This window comes from Salmo salar, chromosome 22 (genome assembly GCF_965601325.2).
Source record: "Salmo salar chromosome 22, fSalSal1, whole genome shotgun sequence".
Lineage (NCBI taxonomy): Eukaryota > Metazoa > Chordata > Actinopteri > Salmoniformes > Salmonidae > Salmo > Salmo salar.
In genome coordinates, this window is record NC_138312.1 from 9,180,866 (window position 1) to 9,193,629 (window position 12,764).

At 43.2% G+C, this 12,764-nt stretch overlaps 1 protein-coding gene across 1 annotated transcript; it reads right to left on the reverse strand.

Annotated features, from left to right (window-relative positions):
- Positions 1-625: 625 nt before the first annotated feature.
- On the reverse strand, positions 626-11,353 carry LOC106582700 (U1 small nuclear ribonucleoprotein C). Its single transcript, XM_014166019.3, has 6 exons — positions 11,265-11,353; positions 2,660-2,702; positions 2,443-2,551; positions 1,922-2,011; positions 1,683-1,793; positions 626-1,235 (listed from the first exon to the last, which is right to left on the reverse strand). Exons 1-6 carry the CDS (start codon positions 11,270-11,272, stop codon positions 1,120-1,122), a joined length of 477 nt encoding a protein of 158 aa, XP_014021494.1. The 5' UTR covers positions 11,273-11,353; the 3' UTR covers positions 626-1,119.
- Between the last annotated feature and the right edge of the window lie 1,411 nt (positions 11,354-12,764).

The window sequence follows — 12,764 nt, forward strand, 5'->3', positions numbered from 1 at the left end:
GGAGATTGCATGGCGGTGTGCTCAAATGTTATACACCTGTTAGCAACGAGTTTGGCTGAAATATCCAAATCCACTAATTTGAAGGGGTGTCCACATACTTTTGGCAATGTAGTGTACTTGGCAAATTCCTCAAGCGAGAGAAAAGCCTTATCATGCATATGATGAGTCACGCAGGAGAGAAACCATTTACATGCCCTATGTAACAAAGGCTTTGTTGCGGTAGGTACTTTAAAAAAAGACACACCGGAGACTTCACAGGGGAAAGGACACGCTTGTGGAAGATGCGTCAAACTGAAAGGAGCCCTGACAGAGCAAATGCAGCTACACACTGGGGAGAAACCATTTAGCTACAATGATTGTGGCAAATGCCCTTACGAACCACATGCTGCATACTGACGAGAAAAGGATGTACAAGTGACCTGTGGAGAAAAAAAAAAAGAGTCAGTCTGAAAAGCAGACTTCTTTCTATAGAACACACTCAAGTGTCATATAGTTGAATAAAGTAGAGGTAAATTGAATAAAGTACACCGACCATTTTCTAAAACAGGAGTCCTTGTTCATTTTATGAAGGTAGAAGCCTCTTACATCTATTATCCAAACTAAATGATTGAAGACCAACATACACTTTCAAGTCTACTCATTTTATTTCTTTAAAAAATAAAAAGACTGTGGGCCCAAAAAATAAGCATATTTTACATTGAAAAACAAAAATCAGGCATTTACAACAGAACAGTGACAAAATAATACCTGCTCTTTCTGACATGCATGTGTAACTGGTACCACGTTAAACCTCCACAGCTGTATTCTTATTAGAACAGCAGGGGGAAACGAAAACCTACTTGTGTAAACAATACAACTATGCATCAAAACAAAATATGACCTATACACTAAACACAAAAAACCCCCAGAGGTTTTGTTTATGTCAAACCACAATAAATAGCCTGTCAAAATGGTTTTGTGGAGATAAAGAGGGATGATGTGGAACTCTACCAAATGGGTTTTAAGGTGGAGACAATAGGTGGCCATTTCAAAAACCCAAACAATGCATTTGGTGCAGTGTCCTCCAAAGATCATGTATATGGCAGTGTAGAACACAGGAGCGCCTCTTGATTTTGGGTCTCATCTGTCTGGCCGGATCATACCCGGTCTGATAAGCATCATTGGCCGATGGGGGCGCATCATATGTGGGCCAGGCATCATCTGCATGTGGCCCATTGGTGGTCGCATACCTGGACCTACAGGACAGCAAACATCAGAGAAATCATATCTGATTTTACTTGGTTTTCACATTTTATCCTAATCATGGTCCAGTATTCATGTCCCTTATGGACTATTATGAATACATCACATCTTGGTGAAAAATATATCTCAAAGCTATGACTTTGACCAGGCATGAACTGTTCTTGTTCAGTTAAGATTTGTGAGCAGCAGCAGATACATTTTGGGTGAGAACTTGCAGAGCTTTAATCCAATGCCCATTGAAAATATTTTTTTCACCCACACACACACACACACACCACACACACACACACATACACACACATACACACACATACACACACATACACACACATACACATACATACACATACATACACATACACATACACACACACACACACACACACACACACAGTTTACATCAACAATACATGATGTAGGTGTTGCGGCAATAATCTCACCTCCAGGCATCATTCCATGTGGTGGGGGCCCCATCATTTGCATCATATGAGGACCATGACCACCCATAGGGGGCCCGGGCACTGGTAGCATGCCTGGGCGTGGAGGGCCACCTGGGGTTCACAAATAACAATTTAAAGCTCAGTCCCTAACACAGCAAGTTATCAGTATCCCATTTAAATATAAATCATTCTCAAAATATTAGACTAGCATTGTTGTGGTTGGTCCACAGTCTACGTACTGATGTTTGGAGGAGGGAGCATGGCTCCGCCTGGGGGAGGGGCTCCAGGGAATGGGGTAGGAGGGATCTTACCGGACTGGAAGGCAGCCGCTGAGGAGGAAAACACAAGGCAACATGTTAACCTATTGTAGAGTTGACAGTCGCTGGACCAGGGCGCTACCTCTGAATTCACTACGTCGGTGTCCGACGTGGGATGGCACCCATGAGGCCATCGGAGATGCATGTGTTCACGTGAGGGACTTCGTATAGAGAAGCATGGGGACACACAAGGGGGGTAGTGTAGCGACCTTAAAAGATGTTCGGATCTCTTGGAGTAACGGCTAAGGTGTTGGGTTGACAGTCGCTGGACCCGAGTTCGAATCCTGGTTAGGGCTACCCCCGAATTCGAACACTATACGCTTATTATGCAAGTATGGGTGTGTGGGGCTTGTGCATGTTTTGTATCTGCACAAACTGTTGCTTATAAACAAAACCGCATGGAATCTGCTGAATGTTTAGCTACCCCCTCCATATCTGCTTACTTGTTTTATCGATGAGGCTCTGTGCCTGCTCCTCCATCCATTTCTGGTAGTAGTCTTTCACATTCTCTTTGTGCTTTCGTCCACTACAGTGAGTCTTTCTCACCGATGGCTGTAAAAATATATAATGTTCAATTTAATGTTAATACAGGGTGCAATTTATGAAGCGCTCGCAATTGTTAAAGGGTGCAGAGACTGAAAATTAGAGAGTCTGGCTTACCGAGTCATGTGTAAGGTACGTATCACAGTAGTCACAATAAAATCTGGGGGATACAAAAAAGCAAGTTAACCAATTCACTGAAATCCCCCCCAAAAAAAACTTTAGCTGGGCCATGGACCAGAACAAACTAGCTTGGAGCAGTGCCTTATATTGTTTACTATGCAAATAGAAGGCTCTGGCTGGGAGAGTGAAGAAGATTCTAGCTAGTAGCTCTCGAAAACCCTTCTCGGTATGTAGGGTTTACAGCAGGTACATTTGCCTACAGTTGGCTCCATGGGGGAAATTCCGACCCAATTTAAGCGCTAACGAATGGACTGTAATTCCCTTTTATGTCCTTCTCTCTCTCTCCTCGTATTCTGACCTTGAACTTATGCCAGCTGTTCGTTTGGGGTGGATGTCAGCGAAATTAAGGTGTGGCAGGGGTGTGTATTTTGTTATTTATTTATTTTTCTCCACAATTTCGTGATATCCAATTGGAAGTTACAGTCTTGTCCCATCACTGCAACTCCAGTACGGACTCGGGAGAGGCGAAGGGCGAGAGCCGCGCGTCCTCCGAAACATGACCCCGCCAAGCCGCACTGCTTCTTGACACAATGCCCGCTTAACCCGGAAGCCAGCCACACTAATATGTCAGAGGAAACACTGTACACCTGGCGAACATGTCAATGTGAATTGCGTCTGGCCCGCCACAGTAGTCCCTAGAGCATGACAGGACACGGACAACCTGGCCGGCAAAACACTTCCCTAACCCCGACGACGCTGGGCCAATTGTGCGCCGCCTCATGGGTCTCCCGGGCACGGCCGGCTGTGACACAGCCTGGGATTGAACCAGGATCTGTAGTGACGCAACTAGCACTGCGATGTAGTGCCTTAGACCGCTGCATCACTCGGGAGGCAGATACGCTGTATTCTAACCATTACCACCTTTACGCGGGAGGAAACCATGAATAAGGTTGAGCGAAGCTACAGGTTCCAAGTGGAAAAATAATAACACCATTCTCCATGCACTGTAATTTATAAGTTGTTAAGAGACAGGTAAATGAGTAATCATTTTGGATAACGGGATTGTAAATAAACAACGCAATTGTTTTAGGATGTTTCCTTATGATCCTTGGAGACGAATGTGAAACCATATGGACGCAAACTCAAAATCATATCAACATTGCGGCCTCTTTTCCACAGTGAAGTAGGCTATAAATATCTGTGCTGTTTAGTGTTGTCAAGATAGCAGAATTTGACTTCGATACCAGGTTTAGTATCACGATACCATGAGAAATAAGATTATCAGGTCTGATTAAACCAAGATTGAACTCTTTGGCCTGAATTCCAAGCGTCACATCTGGAGGAAACTTGGTACCATTCCTACGGTGAAGCATAGTGGTGGCAGCATCATGCTGTGGGGATGTTTTTCAGTGGCAGGGACTGGGAGACAAGTCAGGATCAAGGGAAAGATGAATGGAGCAAAGTACAGAGAGAGATCCTTGATGAAAACCTGCTACAGAGCGCTCAGGACCTCGGACTTGGTGGAAGGTTCACCTTCCAACAGGACAACAACCCTAAGCACACAGCCAACAACACAGGAGTGGCTTCAGGACAAGTCTCCGAATGTCCTTGAGTGGCCCAGCCAGAGGTCGGAGTTGAACCCGATCAAACATCTCTGGAGAGACCTGAAAACAGCTGTGCAGCGACACGCCCCATCCAACCTGACAGAGCTTGAGAGTATCTGCCGAGAAGAATGGGACAAACTCCCCAACTACAGGTGTGCCAAGCTTGTAGCGTCATACCCAAGAAGACCCGAGGCTGTAATCGCTGCTTCAACAAAGTACTGAGTAAAGGGTCTGAATACTTATGTAAATGTTCAAATGGCACGTTGTGTTAGCTAATCCAAGTTTATAATTTTAAAAGGCTAATTGATCATTAGAAAATTGCAAAGGGGTTAGGTTAGCACAGCTGAAAACTGTTCTGATTACAGAAGCAATAAAACGGGCCTTTAGACTAGTTGAGTATCTGGAGCATCAGCATTTGTGGGTTCGAATTCAGTCTCAAAATGGCCAGAAACAAAGAACTTTATGAAACTCGTAAGTCTATTCTTGTTCTGAGAAATTTCATGCGGGAAATTGCCAAGTATTTTCTACATTATAGAATAATAGTTAAGACATCAAAACTATGAAATAACACATATGGAATCATGAAGTTACTCCCCCCCAAAATGTGTTAAATCGAAATATATTTCAGATTCTTCAAAGTAGTCACCATTTGCTTTGATGACAGCTTTGCACATTCTTGGCATTCTCTCAGCTAACTTCACCTAGAATGCTTAGAGTTGAGTTCCCGCATAAGCTGAAAACTTGTTGGCTGCTTTTCCTTCACTCCATGGTCTAATTCATCCCAAACCATCTCAATTGGGTTGAGGTCGGGTGGCTGGAGTCCGACAAATTTTTAGGGCCTTCCTCTGACACTGCCTGGTATAGAGGAACTTGAAGCTCTCAACCTGCTCCACTACAGTCCCGCCGATGAGAATGGGGGTGTGCTCGGTCTTCTTTTTCGTGTAATCCACAAACATCTATGACTTGATCACGTTGAGGGAGATGTTGTTGTCGTGACACCACACGGCCAAGTCTCTGACCTCCTCCCTATAGGCTGTCTCGTCGTTGATCAGGCCTACCACTGTTGTGTCATCGGCAAACTTAATGATGGTGTTGGAGTCGTGCAGTCATGAGTGAACAGGGTGTACAGGAGGGGACTGAGCATGTACCCCTGAGGGGCCTCCGTGTTGAGGATCAGCAAGGCGGATGTGTTGTTACCTACCCTTACTACCTGGCCGGCCTGTCAGGAAGTCCAGGATCCAGTTGCGGAGGGAGGTGTTTAGTCCCATGGTCCTTAGCTTATTGATGAGCTTTGAGGTCACTATGGTGTTTTGAACGCTGAGCTGTAGTCAATGAATAGCATTCTCACGTAGGTGTTCCTTTTGTCCAGGTGGGAAAGGGCAGTGTGGAGTGCAATAGAGATTGCATCATCTGTGGATCTGTTAGAGCGGTATGTAAATTGGAGTAGGTCTAGGGTTTCTGGGATAATGGTGTTGATGTGAGCCATGACCAGCCTTTCAAAGCACTTCATGGCTACAGACGGAAGTCATTTAGGCAGGTTACCTTTGTGTTCTTGGGCACAGGGACTATGGTGGTCTGCTTAAAACATGTTGATATTAGACTCAGACAGGGAGAGGTTGAAAATGTCAGTGAAGACACTTGCCAGTTGGTCAGCACATGCTCGCAGTACACGTCCTGGTAATCTGTCTGGCACTGCGGCCTTGTGAATGTTGACCTGATTAAAGGTCTTAATCACATTGGCTGCTGAGAGCGTGATCACAGTCTTCTGGAACAGCTGGTGCTCTCATGCATGTTTCAGTGTTATTTGCCTCGAAGCGAGCACAGAAGTAGTTTAGCTCATCTGGTAGGCTCGTGTCACCGGGCAGCTCTCAGCTGTGCTTCCCTTTGTAGTCTGTAATGGTTTGCAAGCCCTGCCACATCCGACGAGCATCAGAGCCGGTGTAGTACGATTTGATCTTAGTCCTGTATTGACGCTTTGCCTCTTTGATAGTTCATCGGAGGGCATAGCGGGATTTCTCATAAGCTTCCGGGTAAGAGTCCCGCTCCTTGAAAGTGGTAGCTTGTCTTTAGCTCAGTGCAGATGCTGCCTGTAATCCACGGCTTCTAGTTGGGGTATGTACCTACGGTCAACTGTAGGGACGTCATTGATGCACTCATTGATGAAGCCAATGACTGATGTGTTGTACTCCTCAATGCCACCGGAGGAATCCCGGAACATAATCCAGTCTGTGCTTGCAAAACAGTCCTGTAGCTTAGCATCCGCTTCATCTGACCACTTTTCTTATTGAACGAGTCACTGGTGCTTCCTTAAATCAGGAGGATAGAATTATGGTCAGATTTGCCAAATGGAGGGCGAGGGAGAGGTTTGTATGCATCTCTGTGTGTGGAGTAAAAGTGGTCCAGAGTTTAATTCCCCCTCTGGTTGCACATGTAACATGCTGATAGAAATTTAGTAAAACTAATTTAAGTTTCCCCGCATTAAAATCCCCGGCCACTAGTAGCGTCGCCTCTGGATGAGCATTTTCATGTTTGCTTATGGCGGAATACAGCTCATTCAGTGGGGTCTTAGTGCCAGCATCAGCATCAGTCTGCTGCGGTATATAGACAGCTACGGAAAAATACAGATGAAACTCTCTTGGTAGATAGTGTGGTCTACAGCTTATCATGAGATGCTCTACCTCGAGGCAAAACCGAGACTTCCTTTCGTGCACCAGCTGTTATTTAGAAAAATACATAGTCCGCTGCTCCTTGTCTTACCAGATGCCGCTGTTCTGTCCAGTCGATACAGCGTATAACCAGCCATCATGAAGCATAAGATATTACAGTTTTGAATGTCCCGTTGGTAGTTTAATATTCCGCGTAGGTCATCGATTTTATTTTCCAAAGATTGCACTTTTGCTAGTAGAATGGAAGGAAGTGGGGGTTTATTGTCGCAGTCCTGATGCTCAGAAGTTATTTTTGGTCATAAGAAACAATAGTAGCAACATTATGTACAAAATAACTTAAAAACAATGCAAAGAAATTAACATTAAAAAAACACAGTTAGGAATACATAAAACGTCAGCCTTGTTCTCCGGCGCCATCTTATATACAGTGGGGGGAAAAAAGTATTTGATCCCCTGCTGATTTTGTATGTGGCCCAATGATAAAGAAAGGATCCGTCTATAATTTTAATGGTAGGTTTATTTGAACAGTGAGAGACCGAATAACAACAAAAATATCCAGAAAAACGCATGTCAAAAATGTTATAAATTGATTTTCATTTTAATGAGGGAAATAAGTATTTGACCCCCTCTCAATCAGAAAGATTTCTGGCTCCCAGGTGTCTTTTATACAGGTAACGAGCTGAGATTAGGAGCACACTCTTAAAAGGGAGTGCTCCTAACCACAGCTTGTTACCTGTAAAAAAGACACCTGTCCACAGAAGCAATCAATCAATCAGATTCCAAACTCTCCACCATGGCCAAGACCAAAGAGCTCTCCAAGGATGTCAGGGACAAGATTGTAGACCTACACAAGGCTGGAATGGGCTACAAGACCATCGCCAAGCAGCTTGGTGAGAAGGTGACAACATTTGGTGCGATTATTCGCAAATAGAAGAAACACAAAAGAACTGTCAATATCCCTCGGCCTGGGGCTCCATGCAAGATCACACCTCGTGGGGTTGCAATGATCATGAGAACGGTGAGGAATCAGCCCAGAACTACACGGGAGGATCTTGTCAATGATCTCAAAGCAGCTGGGACCATAGTCCCCCTTCACTACGCCGTGAAGGACTGAAATCCTGCAGCACCCGCAAGGTCCCCCTGCTCAAGAATACATATATGCCCGTCTGAAGTTTGCCAATGAACATCTGAATGATTCAGAGGACAACTGGTGAGTGTTGTGGTCAGATGAGACCAAAATGGAGCTCTTTGGCATCAACTCAACTCACCATGTTTGGAGGAGGAGGAATGCTGCCTATGACCCCAAGAACACCATCTCCACCATCAAACATGGAGGTGGAAACATTATGCTTTGGGGGTGTTTTTCTGCTAAGGAGACAGGACAACTTCACCGCATCAAAGGGACGATGGACGGGGCCATGTACCGTCAAATCTTGGGTGAGAACATCCTTCCCTCAGCCAGGGCATTGAAAATGGGTCGTGATTGGGTATTCCAGCATGACAATGACCCAAAACACACGGCCAAGGAAACAAAGGAGTGGCTCAAGAAGAAGCACATTAACCTCTATGGGCTAGGTGGGACGCTACTCAACAGCCAGTGTAATCCCGTGGCGCGTTATTCAAATTCCTCAAAGATAAGACTCTCGTTAATCTAACCACACTGTCCGATTTCAAAAAGGCTTTACAACGAAAGCAAAACATTAGATTATGTCAGCAGAGTACCCAGCCAGAAATAATCAGCCACCCATTTTTCAAGCTAGCATATAATGTCACATAAACCCAAACCACAGCTAAATGTAGCACTAACCTTTGATGATCTTCATCAGATGACAACCCTAGGACATTATGTTATACAATACATGCATGTTTTGTTCAATCAAGTTCATATTTATATCAAAAACCAGCTTTTTACATTAGCATGTGACTAGCATTCCCACCGAACACTGCCGGTGAATTTACTAAATTACTCACGATAAACGTTCACAAAAAGCATTACAATTATTTTAAGAATTATAGATACAGAACTCCTCTATGCACTCGATATGTCTGATTTTAAAATAGCTTTTCCGGTGAAAGCACATTTTGCAATATTCTCAGTAGATAGCCCGGCATCACAGGGCTAGCTATTTAGACACCCAGCAAGTTTAGCACTCATCAAAGTCAGATTTACTATAAGAAAAATGTTATTACCTTTGCTGTCTTCGTCAGAATGCACTTCCAGGACTTCTACTTCAATAACAAATGTTAGTTTGGTTCAAAATAATCCATAGTTATATCCAAACAGCGGCATTTTGTTTGTGCGTTCAAGACACTATCCAAAAGGGTAAATAAGGGTGACGAGCATGGCGCAATTCGTGACAAAAAAAATCGTCATATTCCATTACCGTACTTCGAAGCATGTCAACCGCTGTTTAAAATCAATTTTTATGCCATTTTTCTCATAAAAAAGCGATAATATTCCGACCGGGAATCTGCGTTTAGGTAAACAGACGAAAGAAAATAAAGCATTCGGTCGACTCGGGCACACGCCTAAGCCCATAGTACTCTGATCGGCCACTTGCCAAACGCGACCATTAATCAAATAAGAACTGTCTTATAAATTAGGTGTATTTTACATGATTAGGGTCATTTTGCTATGTTTTTTTGGGAAGAACATTGTTTGCATCCATGAGCAAGCTAGCTTTTTATTTTTATGACCAGCACTGTAGGTGCGCGAGACACCTTTACCAGCATCATAGCATATGTATCGATGAATCGTTGTGACATATGAAATACGAGTGATAGTATAATCAATGTGTAATAACTACGGTAAAAAAATTTATGAACATATTCAATTGTGACGTGCAGTCATTTCAGGTCCTGATTGGTCAACAAGCTAATTTGACACTTCAAATAGTGTTTTGACGTGTATCTTTTTTGACACGCAAAGACCCAGACAGCGTTCCATAGAAATCCTGGTTGAGAATGAAACGACTGAATAAATGAACAACCAAACAGCACAGCAAGTAAGTGAAAGAAATAGGTTTTGATTATGTTTTACAGGTAATGGGGACATACATAAATGCCAACAAAATAACTTTTTGGTCAGTGTGGTTTGTGTGTAAGCTTTATTTAACTAGGCAAGTCAGTTAAGAATAAATTCGTATTTACAATGACGGCCTACCCTTGCCAAACCCGGATGACGCTGAGCCAATATGAAGCCGCCCTATGGGACTTCCAATCACGGCCTGGATTCAAACCAGGGACTGTAGTGACGCCTCTTGCACTGAGATGCAGTGCCTTAGACCGCTGCGTCCATGTGTGCGTGTTAACTATTTAACTGTACTAGAACGCTTAAAAGGCCGCTAAAATGTTTAATTTCGGTACCATTTTTCTGGGCAAGGAAAATATCGCATATTGGTATCGGCCAAAAATGTCATATCGGTGCATCACTAGTTTGTACATGTAAATGAGGCTAAATGACCCGTTTCATTGCCAGACAAGACTCTGCTGATAGCCAGGTGTAGCAGTGGTAAGGTGTAGGCCCTAACAGATTGTGGGCACCGTTTGTCACAGTTATTATGCGATTAATGTATTGTTTCGTGTTGTGTAGTGGCTTTGCTGGCATGCACTACCCCACCAAGATTTACATGCTAAAATCGCCACTGGAAAAGACACTTATTAAGACTCACGGAAACGTCCGAAGTCACACATTCGGATTTGGCACTACAAGCATCATACTTTGACTAAAATGATGATTTAGCTACATTGTTGTGCAACATGGGTAAGCTCTGGCCATCGTCTTTCAGGATGAAAAAGTGGATTTCTACGGGTGTGGGCGTTTAACCTTTTGTTTATCGAAAATTATTTATCGCTGATATGAAAGATGCATTCAGTACCACAAGCGATGCGTTTTAACTTTCAGAACGAGTTGGGATTCTTATTAACAAAACACCACTACAAAAAGATACTATCGTCAGGCGCTAAAGCAGTTAGCGTCTATGAATGGGTTAGCTAGCTAGTCTAGATAAAACATTTCACATACACAATTGAACTTTAGTTAAGGCAAGGAGATCATTACCACGATATGGCATCGCTAAATGAGAACAGATAGCTTAGTATCAAAACAGCGAACTGGCTAGATGGGAATGAATAATGAGCAAAATGGTAACGTTAAAGGTCGTATGCTAACGTTAACTATTGGGGGGCAGACACAAAATATACACAATCTCGATTTAAAAATAATTGTTCGCAAACATAAGTTGTAAAACATTGAAACATGTGACTATTGCAGGTGACGCAGCGATAAAATACTTGGAAATAACACTTGAATTGAGGGATTTCGCAACTTACTTAGGCATATTTTTGTGTTCTTCACGAGACGCTCAGTGAGATCATTTCCTGTGTTCAGGGTTGCCAAGCCTTCGCAAATGTAAATCCCTCACAAAGGCCTGAAAACTAGCAGCAATATTAGTTTCCACTTTTATCCAATAAACCCTTTCCCATAACGACCTCGAGCGAATTAAGAAATAATATAGACTTAATTTAATTCGGTTTTTCATCAAAATAATAATTATTGAGATCTTATTAAGAATGTTGCAAGATAAAACATTATTCTCCTTTATTAAACTAGCCAGATCATTTTCAATTTCACTTGTTCTGACTGCTATGATTAAGCTGGGTGGTTCGAGCCCTGAATGCTGATTGTCTGACAGCCATGGCATATCAGAACGTATACTACGGGTATGACAAAACATGTATTTTTACTGCTCTAATTGCGTTGGTAATATATTTAATGGAAAAGGTGTTGGAAATAGGTGGCTCCATAATGACCAATCGAAGAAGACTACCTACAACTGGCAAAAAGATGTCACAAGTGCGCGTGTGGTGCTCTGTCTCCGTGACTCAGCTGCCTGCTGCAGCGCTCTCTCAACCAGTGCTCTCAACACACACATACACACCCCTCCGGCCCTCCCCATCATTCATTCACTTACTCATTCACTTACTCACTCACAGCCTGATAGTCAGCATCAGCAGGTCACAGTGAGATTTTTTTTAAATAAGAGAAATGCCATGGCGGCGGCGATGCAATTGAGAAATAGCCCAAACCTCGCAACCAATACATTTTAACCGGTGACATCGTTTTCAAAGTAACCAAATATTAGGAAAATGTGGACATGGCAACCCTGCCTGTGTTCCCACTCTCAATTGTTCAAAAATTCAAAGGTTGACGATACAAAGTTCCGCCTAATAATTGACATACTTTTTCTCATCACTAATTATGATTTCCCTGTGGAGAGTAGTTGATTAGTCTAATTAATTAATGCAATAAAGGACCTCTGATTATTTAATTGTGTTTTTCCTTAGAACGACCCAGATTATTGTTTTGAAACCATCATTAGCTAAAGAAAAGCCAATAAAAATAAGAATAGCAACAGATGACCTAAGCAAAAGTCCACACTAAAGACAGTTTTAGAATTCATTTTAAGATTCTTCTATTGGTTTTAAATCAATCCACGATTGTGCACCCCAAAACATGTCTGACATGCTTCAAAGGCGCTAGCCTTTTAACACTAGCCTTTTAACTATCCCAAAGCCTAGGACCAAGAGGCACGGAGAGGCAGCCTTCAGGTAGTAATACCCAGCCTCTGGAATAGCCTGCCAGCAGAGTATGTGAGCAGAGCTGAGAGTGCCCAATTTGACTGGAGCGTTGGGCGAGATTCCCAAAGACTGGAGCATCGGCCTTCTCATCTAGTCCAGTAGAGCTCACTTGACGAGCTCAGGGCATGCATTTGTAGTCTACTTGTGTGCTGATATAGCCCCTTGCTTTAGCTACTGTCATGGAGTTCCCTA